At 42.0% G+C, this 17890-nt stretch overlaps 1 protein-coding gene across 3 annotated transcripts in view; it reads left to right on the top strand.

Moving 5' to 3' along the window:
- The first annotated feature begins 362 nt into the window (after positions 1-362).
- The window catches only part of LMCD1 (LIM and cysteine rich domains 1), a 64131-nt gene continuing 46603 nt past the window's right edge, over positions 363-17890 (top strand). For 2 of the 3 annotated variants that reach the window (XM_017501606.2, XM_017501604.2), the window contains exon 1: positions 363-685. Coding sequence is in view for 2 of the 3 variants with exons in the window: in XM_017501604.2 (XP_017357093.1) it covers positions 644-685 (42 nt within the window). In the remaining variant the exon portion in view is untranslated. The remainder of the gene's footprint in view (positions 686-17890) is intronic. The other variant, XM_017501605.2, reaches the window with a different exon arrangement.

The following is a 17890-nucleotide window of genomic DNA, read 5'->3' as shown; positions in this document are numbered from 1 at the left end:
AACTCGCTGGAATCTCTTCTTCTCTCTGGTGATTGGAGAACTCGCCCAGGTTTGGGAAAAGTTAGCCAGCTCCTGCAAAACACCTCCTCCCTCATCCCTCCCCGCGCCCCCTACGACCAGGCATAAAGGGTGGGAAGGGGAGCACAGCTCAGCATTTATTTCTGGATCCAGCTCACTAAAAATACCTCGGCCCTCCTGTTGGATCACTCTCCCTTTTGGCCTGAATGGATCGCGGGAGACGCGCCGCCCGCCCCACCCTCGGCCCGTTGCCCTTTAAAGGAAAAGGGAGGGGGACGGATTCCTGCCGCTCTAGGGACACGGGGCAGGCAGGGGCCGCGGCCTTGCTGACGTCAGAGCTGCTAGCGCTCAGCTCTGCTCGCTGCCTCCTTGCAGAGACCGCCTGGAGGGAGGGGGACAGCCTCGTGTTGGGATTGGCTAGCCTAGCGCGAGCGCCGGCGCGGATTGGCTGGCGAGGTTTTAGAGGGAGTCCCGCTCTCCAATTAAAGCGGTCCGGCTGCGCCAAACTGCACACAGAGCTCCCCCCGGGCCCGCGAACTTGGCCATTCAGCCGCCTCTGTCCCCGCTGTGTGCCCTCGCGCCTCTGCCTGAGAAGCCAGGCGCTGTTCCTCCACCCCAGAAGAGGATGGCAAAGGTGGCTAAGGACCTCAACCCAGCAGTTAAAAAGGTGAGCGGAAAGTTGTCCGTATTTACCCAGATTCTTTCTTTTCCTTGTTTCCCCTTCCCATCTGTTGGCAGAAACTTCCCAAAAGGTAATGGGAAGGAAACTCTTTAAATTCCAAAACTGCATGGAAAACAAGTAGTTGGGAATATATGTTTGAGCTAACAGGCACACACACCCCAAACCCATTGTTGTGTAAAATAATTTTCAAAGGGTCTTATGTCTTTGGTGATGCTAGTTAAAATTAACTGGTAATCTTATGGTCTGTAAAGGAAAAACCCCTAGCTTCCTCACTCCCTGTCCTCAAGTGGCTGAAGTAAGGGTTGGGGGCATGTAGTATTTACTCATAGTCTCCCTTTTGCTATTATCCCTGTGTTTTGTGTGTTTCCCCCAATACACACACACACACACACACATAGAGTTTCTTTAGTTGGTGATGTTGGCAGTGGCAGCAGTTCCAGCATAAGGGAACTGATTTCTGTCCCCAGGGTCTGCACATTTCCCTTTCAAGAAGGGTTGGCCTGGAGCCCAGAAGGTCATTGGTAAACTCCTGCACAGGAGCCTGCGGCTGTGCCTATAGCTCCAATATCCTTTGTTGCTAACCTGAATGCAGCTGGGAGAGGGCACAGGCTGCAGACTTAGAGAACACGTGAACAGGAAGGGAACAGAGAGACAACCTAGGCTTTACAGATGGGGAAACTGAGGCCCAGGGTCACAGAGAGTTGGTCCCAGCAAGCAGCTGACCTTGAGGAAAATCCTACGCATCCAGACTCAGTCCCTGCCACTTTTTAACTGCACAGTACTCGCCAAGTCACTTTTTTGAGCCCCAGTTTCCTTGTCTCTGATGTGGGGATGATAGGCCTAACCCCCCTCACAGCAGTGGTAGCAGGGATATTGACACTGACTTAGTTTCCCAAAGCAGTAATTGTTAAACTCAGATTTCACAGGATTTAGTCTTGCAGGGCAAAGTCTTCCTTAAACATCTGCCGTTAACGTGCCGGGTAGAATGAGAGAGGGGAAAAAGACTGTGAGAATCAAACTAAAGACGCAAACTGCCACTTGGAGGCACAGCATTCCCCATCTAATTTGTAGCTGTGCTCTTCTACAGACAGTCTGCCCAGATCCTGTCACAGAGTCCTGCGGATCCTTCTACATGTGTATCAAGTCACATTGAATCTGGGCATTTCTCTGGAATGTATCATGCCTCATTGTATTTGCCAGGCTATTTGCAGAATCAAGTCATTTACCTTTCTACAGAAATTATTGTAGCACTTTAGATGCTTAGAAGATGCCTATTAATTTCTACCTAGTAGTGAGTTATGCATGCAATACTTTTATTTCTCTATACATTTTTCTGGACTCCTTGAGGGCAAACCTGCCTTGCTCATCTCTGTCCCAACATAGCATACTATGCCACACACGCACTACTCAAAAACCTATGAGTGAGCCACGAGAATGTCTAGCTAAGACCACACTGTTTGCATAGGCTTCATTTTATGCATTATTATTTTTTAACTTGTAGCGCTGATATTTGTGTGTCTGAACTGCCTCCCCAAGTTCAGATACAGAATAGTTCAGGGCTAAAGGTGGCAGAGTTTCATTGTCCTCTGGAAAGTGAAATAATTCTGAGTATTTTAAATATAAGCTGGTTGATGGTTGCTGCATGAAGTGAGATGAGGTATATGAAAACTCCCCCTCCTCACCGCAGGCCTGGCTTGCCACTTAGAGGAAGCCTTGTTTTTATTTTCCTTTGCATAGGGGAGTGTGATTATCCTGATTAGAGGTAGAACATGTTCTCCTTCTTGTCACCCTCTAGTGCCAACTTCCTTGGCCTGCAAAGGGTTTGTTTTCCATTTAGATCCAATTACAGAGAAAGAATGTGGTGGGTAGAGATGAAAGGGCAGATTTTTTTTTTCTTTTTTTACCTCTTGAGACTGCCATAATCAGGAGGAAGATCACCATTATGTAGATTAACCAGTGCCTTCAACGCAAAAAGTAGAGGGAAGAGAAGAGAGTGGAGAAGCTCACCTTGCTGGACTGAATGTCACAGAAGTGTTTAAGTACTATGGGATATCAGCAGCATGCTGAAAAGGTTTTATTGCATATTTACTTTTTAAATCTGCAACAGTGAGGGGGGGTTATAACATTTGGCTTCAGGATGCATAATCACACTTAGACATTTTGAAACAATTTCATAGACTCTTAGAGCTACAAGGGACCTATTTACGAAATGAGAAATGGTTTAAAATGGCATACAGTCTGTCTCCATTGCCCTACCCCCAAGGGTGTTGGGGAGGAATCCCCACCAACTGGAATAAAAAGATCTTCAGCAGAGAATATAAAATCTAAAAACTAGAGTAGACTTAAAGGTCATCTAACCAACCCCAGACAGGCTGGGGAAAAACTCACTAGGGACCACATACATACATCGTGGCAGAGCATAGACGTTCCCCAACTTCTCTCTTCCTTGCTAAGTAAAATACTGCCACTGGCTACTCTTGAACTATCTTTTTTTTTTTTTTTCTATTGGGAAAGAGAAGGTTTCCTAGCACAGACAGTTCCCTGAGAATGGTGAAATTGCCAACATTTCTTGGTAACAAAGGGCCTTGAAGGCCAAATGCAATTTTTCTTGGTGAAACCAATCTCGACTATGGATTTGTTCTTCTTGTTTATTAAGAATGCAAGTTATTAGTGCAGGCTTTGGCTTCAGATCTGGTTTAAGTCCCAGCTCCACCACTTACTAGCTGCGTGCTCTTGGGCATGCTAATTAACTTTGAATCTGTGTTCTCACCTCATTTGAAAGTTGAAGAAACAGTAACAGCATCTGCTTCCCAAGGTGGCTGTGATAATTAAGTGAGATGATGGACGTAAAGGCTCAGGCATATGAGCACTTAAAGTTAGCCACTGCAGTCCTGGGTCATGGTGGTACATTTCAGTAAGTGCATGGATGCTAAAAGGAGTGTTTTGGTGAATGAAGGACACTTTTATTTATAACTGCCCCATATGAAGAACACCCAACTTTCATGCAGGTGAACCTCAGTCATTGCTTGGCTTTGACAAGCTAAGACAATGACCAAATGCTATTGCCTTCATTCTCACCCAAAGGATGCAAAATCTGCTTACGTAGAATGCTCTTTCCTTCTGAACGTAGACTGCCAGTTATTGAGCATTTCACTTTGGATTTCTATAATTTTGGGCCTGGAAGGGGACTTGGAGCTCCTTACTTTTTAGATAAGGAAACTGAGGCCCAGAGGGATCAAGCTCTTTATCAGAGGTTGCAGAGAAAATGTACTGAAGCCTTTTAGGCTCTGCAAGAATACAGACCCCTTGACTGTCAAGGAGCCATCTGCAGGAATTTAGAAGGGACTAGAAGAAAGAGAGCTAAGAGCCTGTTCATGGTTGACTGAGCAGTCACCAGTGGGCTAGCTCCGTCGGGGCCAATTAGAAATTCTCACCCCTCAACATGATGCCCAGGGGGCATTAAATGATGTTACTTCTAAGTGCTTTGCCAGGTCCAACTGGGTGTCTCCCTCCATGCTTCTCTACATCACATCCCTCCTGGCTTTCCTGTCCTTCAGGCTAGGCCTTCCCTCTGTACTCAGCCCTTCCTGCTTTCACCTCCACTTCCTGCAGTGTGCAAAACTGCTGGCACGTCACCCAGTGAGCCGATCCAATGTAAACATGGCTCCTTTAGAATTGTCGTTGGCTCCCTCAATCTTAAAAACATATTAAACTGTCACTTAAAGACCTTAATAGCTAAGACATTGGAGACATGCCCATAGGTGTATAAGCAACTTGTCCCAAAACACAGCCTTATTTTTTAAAAACAGAAATAAATTATCCAAGTCCCTTTTAGAGGCTCTCTAAAACCAGATGCTGAAACTATTATTTTGTAAGCTACAGATTTTTGTCCTAACCTGTGGGTGTGTCTGTCTATGTGGAGTTGGGGGCTGACAGTTGACTTTCACCAATGTATCTGCCACTGTCGTAGTGGCAGGCAGGGAAGAGCTTCATTTGATTATCACCAGGCTTTAAGCTAAGCCATCTCACCTCCAAGACTAGCAATTGGCTCAGAGCTTACCAACACTCCTACGAGTGGGAAAGTGGAAAAATGACTTTGGCATTCCCCTCTGACGATGCTTGGTTTGATCTTCTCTTGATGCTAACTGACCAAATGTGACAAGGATGAAAAAAGAATAGGCTAAATTCAGCAAAGGCTGGGGACCACGAAGGAGGGGCTGTGCACAGGCTTTTGTGTATCTTTCTTTCTGCCCTTACACAGGCCACTTCCTGAGAGGAAAAGGTGAACAGTAGAGAAGTAAGGGAATAATAGTTCCTCTCACAACCCACTGGAGCCGAGAGGGCTCCAGGAGAAGTATTCAATTTGACTTAAAAAAGGTAAATCGTCCTTTCTTTTCAACTTGCACATTCAAAATAGTTTGTGTCTTATAAAGTGGAGATTTGCCATGATAAGTAACAGACCTTGAGAGCTCTTATCTCCCAACCATTCATTCAACACCATTTAAATCTTTATTTTGAGAACAGATTTCTGGCAGTGTGGTGAATCATTATAATAACTGCAGGCACTTAAGGGTAACTTTGGACAGGTCACCTTTCGTAGGAAGTGGCAGAATTTGGATAAGAACCAGGCTTCCTTCTGCCTCCAGCCCACTGACCTTTCCTTTACACCAGACTAACTCCCAAATAACCATGATTATGGCAAAATAGGCTTATGACTTTATTCCACTGAAAGCAGAATCGTGGAGCAGCTTTTCAGGACATCTAAAACGAAGAGACAGCTGTTGCTCTTGAAGAGCCTTCGTTTAGAAATATCCTCACATCCCCTACCATTTGATAACAGGAAGAGGATTTGGCCAGCAGCTGCTGCTATCTCACCAGGTGCAGGGCCACCAGCCACTTTTGCAGGACTCCCTCAAGATCATGATATTTCCTTAACTTCACATGGGACAACTGGTGTGTCCTGAACCATTCTTGAAGGTTCACACATAGCAATAGCATAGATCTGCAAAAGCTCCAAAAAATGCTCTCTATAAAACTTTTACAGAAAGAGTGAAACATGAAATTGGGTCTCATATGTCCACCAAGGCCCTTTTAGTGGCTGAAACATAAATTTGGTACCTATTCTTACATATTTGATACAGAAGTTGTTTTTTCACAAAAATGGAAGTGATAATTCATTACAGTGCTTTGTGAAACTCCCAAATCAACTCCTTGTCTGATATCTGCTTTTTCGTATGAGAAGCAAACTCTTTTACATTTTTTCTTGGAAAAGAGAAAGGAGTCTGCTTTTACTTTTATTACCTATTTGGACTTTTGCCTCCAAACAGACTTGTTGTCTATTAGGACAGGCAAGTTTGGGGCTAGGAAAAAGAGAGGAAGGAAAGAGATCTCTGAGGGTGCAGAGATGATTGACATTTGTGTGTGTGTTAGCTCATTCAGTTTTAAAGACTACCGTGCAAAAAATATTAGTGTCCTTTTTTACACAAGTAAGTTAAGACTAAGAGTTTAAAATAACTTGCCTAAGGTCAGGTGATGACAGGTTAAGAACTTAAACTCAGGCCTCCTTGACTCCAAAATTTTAGTCCTTTTCACTCTACAAGAAACAGAAGGCATTCATCGAAAGCAAAAATCTGGTGGGGAGGGACCATGATTATTACTGTGACTTTCATACACAGATTGATTTCTTCCAGCCCACTAAACTCATTGATAGTCTGGTTCAGAAGCTTCCCAGCATTTGCAAAATGTTACCAGGCATCCGCATCTCTTCCATATCTCTTGGTCACCACCAGAAGTATACTGTCACTCACACCAAGTTAGAGCCATTTCTCGGGTATAGAATAAAAACTTCCTTGATTTCTCCTTGTTTTCTGGAAGCTAATGGACCTCTGTAGGCAAAAGACTAGTAGAGAGACCTTTTAAAGAATAATGCATGTTATCCTAATACTCTAAAAATAATCCCAGAGACCTTATCCCAGAGCTTTCAGAAAACTCCTGCCTGGGGATAAGGTTGGGCTTCACATGTGCATTTCCACATTTCTGGTCAGCCTGACTCAGGGCCTACCCAATAATATGTAAATCAGGACCAAGCCAAATATGGCCTGGGCCCCCACCAGGACATGCTTTAAAAGGAAGTATAATTGCTAAGGGAGAAGAAACAAAGGCTCCATTTGGCAAGTAACTACTGAAGGACAAAGGAGTGCCAGTGTCTAACTCAAGGCGGCTGTTTCAAATCCACATGCTTTGTTTATTGATTGTTTTTTCTCCTCCTCCTGTTTTAAAAATATTGAATCCTTTGTAAAATTTATCTTTGGAGACAAATACTAATGAGTCATTGTCTGAAAGAGCTGAGCAGAATCTTGTTATCTGCTCATTCAACCCCTTCATGTCATAAATGGGACACAGGGAGAAATGGCCTATCTGAAATTTACAAAGAAAAAAATGATATATCTGAAATTTACATGAGAAATGGCATATCGGAAATTTACATGAGAAATGGTATATCTGAAATTAACAAACTTACATTTACATGAGTGGTACCACAACCAAGATGCACTGACTCACAGCATCGTTTATGAACAAAGGAGAAAAGAATGTCTGCTGTTTTCTATCACTTCCATACCCAGAGTGTCCAAATTTTGTGTCAGCCTCATTCCCTGAAACTCAGAAGTTCAGGTGAATGTTTTGGCTATGAAGTTAGCTTTCCCCAAAGTTCAGACGCCTCTTCGAGGAGCAGTTAAACACACAACATTTGCAAACGTAAGATCTAGATGTGACCTGAAGTTCTTCAATTTGCCAGGTCTGCAAGCTTCACCAAGTTATTCTCTGGACCTCTGGTTCCTCATCTGAGAAAGCAAGCTAACCGTAGTTCTACATTTAAACAATAGTTTAATGTGGCAAAGCACCTAAAGTGCCTGGATACCCAATAAGCCCTTGATAAATATTTCTTCCTGCTGTTATGGGTATCCCCTCTCATCAGCATGTTACAAAAATCCCATGGGTATTAAGTATTGGAATGTGGAAGACCAAGTTTAGTTTACCTACAGTTCATAGGGCTTCTAAGCTCTCAGACTGCAGGACCTTCTCTTTGTAATTAAACCTGGACCTAGCCATAAATATATTCAAGCCACGTCATATTGCAAAATCATGAGAACAGCAACAATTCATCTTGGGTGTTTGGTCACTACCCTTTCCATAACCACCCTCCCTGCCCTATTACCAGTCTTTCCCTCCAATGTCTTGCTTATAAGATAGGGCAATAGTCACTCATTTCTTTATATAGCAAATATTTAGCATCTGTTATGTGCCTGCCATTGTGCTAAGTGCTGAATACATGACAATGAATAGGAAAGCTTTGATCCCTGCCAAGTAAACTTGAGTCTGGTAGAATTCATTTTTCATAAGGCAGGAGAGAGGCTAAATAATGTCAGTGTTCTGTGAGTATGTGTGTTCCCTGACCTCTCCCCTCCCCAACACACACACATATCTCTCCTTCCTTTCCCACCCACCGCATATTTTCCAGGACACACACCTTCAGAGCCACATCCCAACCCTAGTCATCCCTACAGTGTAACAGTGGAATGAGTGTGGTAGTTCTCCCAGTTGTCACATTTTAAACAGGGCCTTTGGGAAGAAACCGCCAGAGGTACTGAATGAAAAGGAGTCTGAGGCTAGGGGGACTATTGGCAGCTCCCAGGTTCTACTGGCAGCAGCCAGTGGTTCCTCAGCCTTCCTACAGAGATGCAGTGGTAGACTAGTTGTCTTTGCTCAGCATTTGTTTTCAGACGCAGCTGAACACTTAGGTTGTATTTTTCACAGTATTAATGTCAGGAACACCAAAGGGCAGGAACACAGGGGAAGGGCTCTTGGCTGACTAATGACTTCATAAGAAACCTGCCCTTAGAAGAGAGTATCTATTTGGGCTATATGACTCAGTGGCATTTCTAGGTACTGATTCATGAGGCTGACCATCGAGGTGACTGACCCAGGTAATCTTCTGGCTGAAAAAGGTGGAGAGAAAGTAGATCCCAGCTCTGCCCTCATCCTGGAGGAGACGCACCCTGCCTACCAAAGCACATGGGTGCTCCCCACCCCAACCCTGGCTCGGTGGCCAGCCAGTCTCCTTGTTAAGAGGATCTGACTCTAATGTGGGAGAGGTCAGCATCTGGGGGCTTTTTATTTTAGAGGAAGTATAAGAGGGGGATGTTTTGAAAGCTTGTTAGTGGATAGAGGAGAGGCTTTTAACCAAGCATCTGTGAAGAGAATTGCGGGTGTCAGGGAACTTAAATTAGGAAAAGTATTGCATTTTTTATCCCTAACCTATAACTGAAATTTAGCATTTCTTTCTACTACGAAAAAGACAAACATCCTGGAAGTTTAGCAGCCCCTGTACCTTTGATACCAATACCAATGGAAAGCAGGTATTTTTATATCACGCTACAGCTGAGATAGATCCTCATCCTACCATTTATACTCATCTCTGCTCTGAAATGACCATAATTACACCCACTGCTAGATCATATCAATTAACTTAGTAAAGACACATCTGTTACTAAGTCACAAATTTGTTTTTATGTATTGATACTAACTCAATAATATTGGTTTTCTTTGTATTTTAACTCATGCATTTAAAACACTGTTCTAAGAAGAGATGTTCTCATGTCAGATAGACAAAGAACCTAAAAATATAAAGATTTTTCCCCATCAAGCTAAGGTATTAGCAGCATTACACACCACACACACACACACACACACAGACACGCACACACACATAAATATACACATACATGCATAAGTAAACATATAAGCACACACAAACAGCTATAGTAGATTGAAGTCTGAGGCTCCTGGAGTAAACAAACTGGATTCAAATTCCAACTCTGCCACTCATTTCCTATTATCTCAAACAAGTCATATTATTCTGAGCCTCAATTTCTTCAATAAAAGAGGCCTAAAAGTTATTGTACTCATAAAAATCATCTAAGTTCTTGGCGCAGTACTTGACCTATGAGGAATGTGTGTTAAACATAAGGCATCACCACTATTAAAAGAGCTAATGAGGGTGGAATGGTAAAGAGAATAAAAACATTACCTTGATGAAACTTTTTAAACTCACCTTTGATTTGGCCAACTCTAAGAATTTATTTTGTCCAAACATGTATTAAACAAATATTATATGCCAGGGACTGAGCTTGGAAATGGAGAAATAAAAGGAAAGGAATTTTAAAATCTGATGGTCTCAGAAAAGGAACAGCCTAATCAAATCATCAGAGAATCACAGCAGTGCCTAAAGACCTTGACTGGGGTACATGTGTGGGACTGAGAGAGATCAGAAGAGGAAATACTTAATCTTACCTAGAGAGGTCAGGAAAGGCTTCCCAAAGAGGGGACATTTGAGCTGAGGTGTTGAAAGATAAGGATGAATGAGCTGTTAGGATCGGGCCACAGTCCAGTTTTATGCCTTCCAAATCTGACACCCATATTCTCCAACCTATTTGATTTCCAACTGGGGGAATATCACCCATCTTGAACTGTGGAGAAATACATTCCAATGTATTCATGCAGCCACAAATGTGGCTTACATCTTCAGTCTTCTCAACCTGTTCCTCTTCCTCTCAAACAAACCCACTGGGATGGCAGTACAGCAAGGTCTGTCAAGCTGCATGCAGAAAACTTTTTATGGTGGTGACTTGAGGCTCTCCCAAACCCTGCAGTGGAGTTCCAGAAAACTCCTCATAGTTGAGTTTGACTTTTTGCAGGAAGGTACAGGTACAGGTTTGTGCTTTGACAACAGGAAAAAAAATGTAACTAAAAATATGCAATATCTATGGAAAGAAAGGAACACGTACATGTGTGTGCACACACAGACATCCTCTGGAGATCCAGCACATGGTACATGTGAGCAGAACATGGAAACACCATTCAGAGCACCACAGCATGTGTGTGTATCCTGAGCTTCACTCTGAAGCCATTTAATAAGAAGAGGAAAAGAAATATCAAGTAGGTTTTTTTGATGAACTATAAGGAATCAAAACAGTGTTCTGAAATATGACAACTAGGTTAACAAGATCTGGAATCTTGCATCAGAACACTGACTTGGTCTGAAAATGTGAGTTCCTCCTTGCCATATTTTAGAGCAGGCGATGCATTGAAAAGAAACACACATGGTTTGGATATCACAGTGACACTTGGATGATTGTCCTTGATTTTTGTCAGTTGTACATGGTACATTAAACAGAGAAAAATAAAATCCCAGATGATTTTCTTGCAATTATCTGAAAAATAACATTATGGTGATCATCCCCGTGTTTGCAAGAACATTAAGAAAGGGCAAGATTTGATGGACAAGCTTCGTTTCCTCTAATCTGTCCTCCTACATAGCCAACAGACCTCAGCAGCCCATGGGGAAGACACAACCCTGTAATAAGATTCCCAGTGAATTAAAATGGCTGTCATCACCCACCTCTGCACATCTCCATGAGCCCAGCCCAGACAGGGGACCGTCACAGGGGAAATCATCCTATATTTATTTGAATAATGTTTGTACTGTATATTTCAGCAATTAGAATTAACTTTGAAGAGGTAGAAAGAGGCTTAGAGATTCTCTAGCTCATCTTTAACAGATGAGGAAACAGGCCCAGCAAAGCCAGAATACTTGCGTGAGGTCACAGAGCTAGTTAGTGGGAGAGCTAGGGTTAGATTTCAGGATCCTATGGCATTTCAAGTTCAGGAAGACTTTTAAAAACTGTATCTTGTAGAACCACTTCCCCATAAACATAAGATGAGCTGGACAGCCAGTTGCTGTCAGAATACCAATGAGGAACACTCATACCTCCTGAAGATGTCTAATTTTTTAGCTCCTCTAATTATTGGAAAGCTCTTTGTTATTTTGAGCTAAAATCTCTCTCTGTGTAACTTTTTCTTTATTGGTTCTCTTTCTTTCCTTGGCAGATTCAAGGAGGTAATGGCCATTTTTTTTAAAGTCCCAGTCCCAGTTAACCTACTAAGTCCTGCATATTGGTCAGGATGAAGGTCAAAGCATCTATATTTTGGGTTTTGCCTATCTTCAAGGAGACCTGCTGTCAGCTCTTAGCTGAGTGAGATGGCCAGCAGACATCCCCCAGGATTTGTCTGGGGATCTGTTTTGTTACTTGTGCCAGCTCCTCCACCTGTGCTACCAACTATCTTATTTATTGAAAGTGGATTTTTAATGTAGGAAATCATGGCAAGAAGGAGGGGACAGGCAGCTTTAAAGTACCAAGAGAAGAACTCCAAACCGATGTTATAAACACTCAAGAAGAACCAGCACTATTCTACATGCATACATGCACAGCACCTGACTTTCAAAGAAAAAAGGGAGAGAGTGATGTATACAAAATCAAAGAAGGCTAAGGAGGCAAGGAAGAAATGCTTGATAAATAGCAGTAATATCCAAAACTTTTAAAAATTATTTGTAAAGTTGTCGTTGCTTATTACTCTATGGAATGCTGGAACAGTAAGAGGGTAATCAAATTTTGCATCCTTTATCTTTTCCTCTGGAGGGAGTGCTCAGCAGATAACTATGAAAGCTGGCCATCAAAATGAACTTGCTTCCATGAAAAGATACCACTAAGAAAGTGAAAGGCAATCTAGAGATAGAAAATATTCGCAGTATTTGTATATACTGATCCCCAGACAAACCTGGGGGATGTCTGCTGGCCATCTCACTCAGCTAAGAGCTGGCACCAGGTCTCCCTGAAGCTGAGAAGAAACCCAAGAAATAGATGCTCTGACCTTCATTTTGAATATATACATATATAGTATATAGATAGATGACAGCTAGCTAGCTAGCTAGATAGATAGATAGATAGATAGATAGATAGATAGATAGATAGTTAGATCTGGGTTGTATTCAGAATATATAAAGAATTCCTACAAATCAATTTAAAAATCCAGTTTAAAAAAAACAGGTGAAGACTTGAAAAAGCATGTCACAAAATAAGATGTCTAAATAACTGAAAGTATAGGAAAAGGTGCTTAACGTCATTATTCATTACAGAAAAACAAACGCACAATAAGACAGTGTCACACACCCAGCAGAATGGTAAAATTAAATACCGACAGGACGGAGTGCTGGAGAGGATGTGGAGAAACTGGAACTCACAGACGTTACCAGGGAGAATATACAATGATACAGCCACCATGGAAAGCTGTCTGGTACTATCTAAAAAGTTAAATATATATCCACTTTGTATTCCAACAATTTCACTTCTAGGTATATGTCCAAGAGAAAAGATCACAGATGTTCACAAAACAATCTTGGGCAAGAATATTTGGAGCCATGTTATTCATTATAGCCCCAAACTGGAAATAATTCAAATCTCCATCCACAGGAGAATGGATAAACCAGTCATTTTATATTTATACAACAGAATATTACTTAGTAGTCACAAAAATCGAATATATGTAACAACATGGGTAATTTTAAAGGTGTTAGGCAGTAAATAAATAAATAAATAAATAAATAGACACAAAAGAATACATATCATGCAATTGCATTTTTATGATGTTCAAAAACAGGCAAAACTAATCAACAGCGATATAAATCAGAATAGCGACCTCCTTTATAAGAAGAGGTGTTTACTGAGTAGAAAAGGGCCTGAGGGAACTTTCTGGGGCACTGAAAATGTTCCACATGTTTATTTAGATGGTGGTCACATGGGATATGCATATAGTAATCAAGAGAATACTGGAGATTGGTGCATTTTTACTGCATATAAGTTTTCCTTTGAAGTACTGTTAGAAAATAAGAGACAGTATTTGATAAACAGTTGGAAAGTGATATGTATCCAGGCAGCAGACCAGTTTGAGGGCAAAGCATGGAGGGTGAGTTTCTACTGTAGCCCCTTGGAGGTGTCACATTAAGGGAGAACTTTGTCCCTGGGAGCGCTCACCAGGATTCTTTCAAACCTTGCCATTGAATTTAGCCCGGCATCCAAGTTTCTACGTGAGGGGCCCCTTTTCAATCACGTCTTCCACTATAACATTCTGTTGCCCTAGGCTGACCTGTCACTCATTTCCTGAACATACATTTCTTCCTTTGGGCATGCTGAGAGAGTTTCTTTCCAAGTCCCACCCCTTCCTCAGTGCCCTCCTTGATAAAACCATCAGTTCAGACTAAGTTCTCTGTCCTGTGCACTCCCAGTGTGGACTTACTCTCCCACTGAATGCACGTTTCATTTTCTGAATAGCCCTGACACATCTGCAGTGGCTATCTTGCCAGCTTTACTCCTATACCACCATATCCTGTTTATGCTGAAATTCTCCATGTTATGCTTCTTGAGAACAGAGACCATTCCCTCTTCACCTTTGCATGTGCCCTGGAACCCTGGCACATGTTAAGGGCTCATTGATACTAATGGATAGAAAAGGGAGTGGAATGAAATCGGGAAATAGGAGAAAGAAGGAAAGGCATCAAAAGAGGTAAGAGCAGCTTTGTTCTCCTTTCTGACAGGGACAAGGAATTCTGAGGGGATAGAAAGAAGGAAAAAGACCCTATGAGCAGGAGATACAAAAACAAAACAGCTGAGGAATAGAGGAGGGGAGATCATTAACCTCTTTAGGCACACCTCAGTGTGGCCCCCACACATGCTGCCTTCCCAGTCTGCACCAAGATCAGAACTGGCAAAGGAGGAGTGGGCTGGGGGAAGTGGGGAGGAGACTCCCTGGTGGTGTTTAGGAGGAATCTTAAGATGAAAAGGAAATGAAAGTGAGAGGAATTGGGGAAGACAGCGCACCAAACCAGACCCTGAATTTTTTTATGCTTCCAAGTTGTATTCTCCTTCTTCAAGCTTGTCTACAAAAAGACGGGCATTAGGATGGTGGACGAGCCAGGACTTGATTCATTTCCCTTTTTCAAACAACTAATTTGAACCTTCATCTGAACCTTGGGGCCCTCTCTTTCTGGCTAGACGTCTCTTGAGAACAAACTCCAGTGATTTTTGTGGTCTAGGGAGGCGGCTGGCCTGGATCACAGAACAACAGCAGCCGCATCTCAGGAGGCTTGACCCTCCTGAGAGACAAGAGCTGGAGAGACGACCAAAAACTGGCTGAAATTTAGTGCAAACCTCTCATAGCTCAGACAGCTATCGACTTTAAGTTTCTAGTCCTTGATGAATATTTATACCAAAATAGGGCCAGTGGAAAAGTTCCATCTGCGTGGATTTTAAGAGTTTTGCCTTTCCTCAGCCACGTTGACCAAACTCAGGAAAGTGGCGGAATCAATGCCAAGTACATGCTCTTTGAAGTGCAAGAAATTCTGAGAAGGCCCTGAATTCATCATATTTCTTCTTATCCTGAAGACTTAGAGTTGGCACTCCTTTAAAAAAAATGCTTAATATCAACACCTCTCAGTGCTTTATAACTTTAGCCAAGCCCTTGACACCATGTTGACCACAGCCACTCTTTTGAAGGAGTGGACAGGTCTATTCGACATTTTGCAGGAAGAAATTGCTTTGTTGGTTGATATTTTTAAAATCCAAATGATCCAATTAATCACTTTAATTCTCCTCTTTAGTTTGCTAGTAAGAAAAATGGCCCCAAGTTTTCTCCTTAGTGTTATTAGTCATCCTCTGCTCCTCAGAACCAAAACACCAGAAATTTCAATCATGTCAGACCTTTGATGTGTGAAGTTAAAATAGAGGCCTTACTCTAGCAATAGACACAGTAACTGCTCTTACCAAGCACAGGCCAGCGCCAGGCATTGTGCTACATCATTTTTTCCAAATTTTACAATCACCCCATTTTGCAGATGAGTAAACTAACATCCAGAGGGATTAAGTTACATGGTTACATGTTTAGTCACGGTGTACATGAATGAAATGTGGGCAATTCAATCCATAGTGCCACCTTTTCCTTTTTGCAGCTGGAGGATCCCTTATGTGAAAATCTGAAATGCTCTAGAATCTGAAACTTCCTGAGTGCCGACATGAAGCCATGAGTGGAAAATTTCACACCTGACCTCATGTACGCACACTTTGTTTTATGCACCAGAATTATTTAAAATATCGTATAAAATTACCCCCAGGCTGTGTATATAAGGTGTATATGAAACATAACAATTTCATGTTAAGGCTTGGATCTTGTCCCCAAGATATCTTGTTACACACACACACACACACACACACACACACACACACACATATGTATGTATATATATATGTATATATATGCAAATATTACCAAATCTGAAAATTATCCAATATCTGAAATACTTCTGGTCCTAAGCATTTTGTATGAGGGATGCTCAACCTGTACTGTTTCTATTCTATATCTAACATATTTTGAGTGTTCCAGAAGTATGGGTCATGGACTTGTTGGTCTAAAGATGAATTTAGTTGATACACAGACATGCATTGACAACATTGAGCCATGTTAGCATCTTTCTCTCATTTCAGTTCTTTCATGATTCTGATTATATCAGGGAGGACGTCTCCATCTGATGCTAAAATGTCTTTAATATCCTAAACATTTGCTGAACTTTACTTTAAACAAGTGGCAAGTAGTTCCCAGGCTCAGAACTTTTAAAAGGCAATCATACCTAGCTAGAATTTAATTATTCATATTTATTGTATTTGTTATGATTACCATCTAATTGTATACACTTTAAAGATAATTTTTTTCAAGAAATAAGTTTTTAAATGTGTGTTTAAGGAAAAGTCAATAATCACGCAGATGGTATATAGAGAACAAAATACATGAAGGGGGAACATGAGGTTTTATAAACATACCATGCTTGATTATCCCTGGTATTCAAAGCATCTTACATGCATTAAAATATTTGATTTCTACAACCACCTCATGAAGCCCATAGGGATTACGATCCATTTTAAAGAAAAAAAAAAAAAAAAAAAAAACAAGGTTCAAAGAGCAGAAACGACTTGCCAGGGTCCACACAGGTAGTAAAAGTGTGCCCAGGGCTCAGGTTCTACACTAAGCCCCAGCATGCACAGAAGCTCCTTGTCAGCAAATCATCCAAGGGCAGGTGTGGATCAAGGGATATTCCAAAGCAATGAGCCCAAACCAGAAATGCCATGGAAAGGCTGCAAGGCTTACTGACTCACTGATCAGCCTGAGTTTTTACAATTTCCCAGCGCTTGACTGTATTCTATTTCACAGAGAAGACTGCAGCAGAGTTTTTCTAGAGAAGTCTGATGTTCCCTCTCTAGTGAGTCACCTTCCAGAAGGTGAGGAAACTGGCTCTCCCATCAGAGGGTCATCTCTTGCCTTCTGGGTACACCTCACAAGGGATGATACAAACTAGAAATTGACCACTTGATGAGGAAAAGCTGGGTTCTGCAGCAAGAAGACAGCATTTCTTTCTAATTTTCCTTGCCTTGAGCAGCTGACTGGGATTTAGATGTCAGGTCTGGGTGGCTGGACAGGCAAGGATTCCATAAACATGGGAGAAGCAGGGAAAGAGTGAGTTGGCAGTTTCACTGGTCTATCCACGAAGAGATTCCAGGAACTAAAAACACTCCTGGAGATAAAGATGAAAACTGGAAAGAACAGTTGAAACTATGAGTAGACTATAAGAAGAGAGCAGAAGAGCCAGTGGGAGAACCTTGGGGAGAGAAGAAAGTCATTGAGGAAGGCAGAGAAGCGGGTAGTCAGAGGGGCTGGCATAACCAGGGGAGGCTAGGATCCTGGAAACCAGAGGAAACCAGGGTCGCTCTCTTTCCTTCCAACTCTCCATTCGGGCATCAGCCTCAGATGCAGGATATCTAACATATATTAACTTTTGATGTGCCAAGAAGCATAGATGACAGCATAGACGAAACATAGATGAAGGCATGGATGAGGCATAGATGAAGATGTTTTATATGAATTATTATTGAGGAGCTGCTATGTGCAAGGCATTATTCTAGACACTAATAAAGCAATGAACTAGACATAGAGGGACCTTGCCCTCAGAGAGCTTACAGTCTAGCAGGAAACAATAACATTGAAGAGTTACATACATAATTAAATAATTACTATCATGGTGGATACTACAAAATACAAGGTGCGGGCTTTTCTCAGACCATATGATTGGAGTATCTGAGGGACAAATAGGAGTTTGTTAGGTGAAGGGAGAAAAAAATGGTCTAAACAGAAAGAACTGTATGTGGGCAGGCTCAGAAGTATGCAGGAATTTGGCATCTTTCCTGGGATATA

Source organism: Cebus imitator, unplaced genomic scaffold, assembly GCF_001604975.1.
Source record: "Cebus imitator isolate Cc_AM_T3 unplaced genomic scaffold, Cebus_imitator-1.0 Scaffold281, whole genome shotgun sequence".
NCBI lineage: Eukaryota > Metazoa > Chordata > Mammalia > Primates > Cebidae > Cebus > Cebus imitator.
This window is presented reverse-complemented; position numbering and strand designations above follow the sequence as displayed.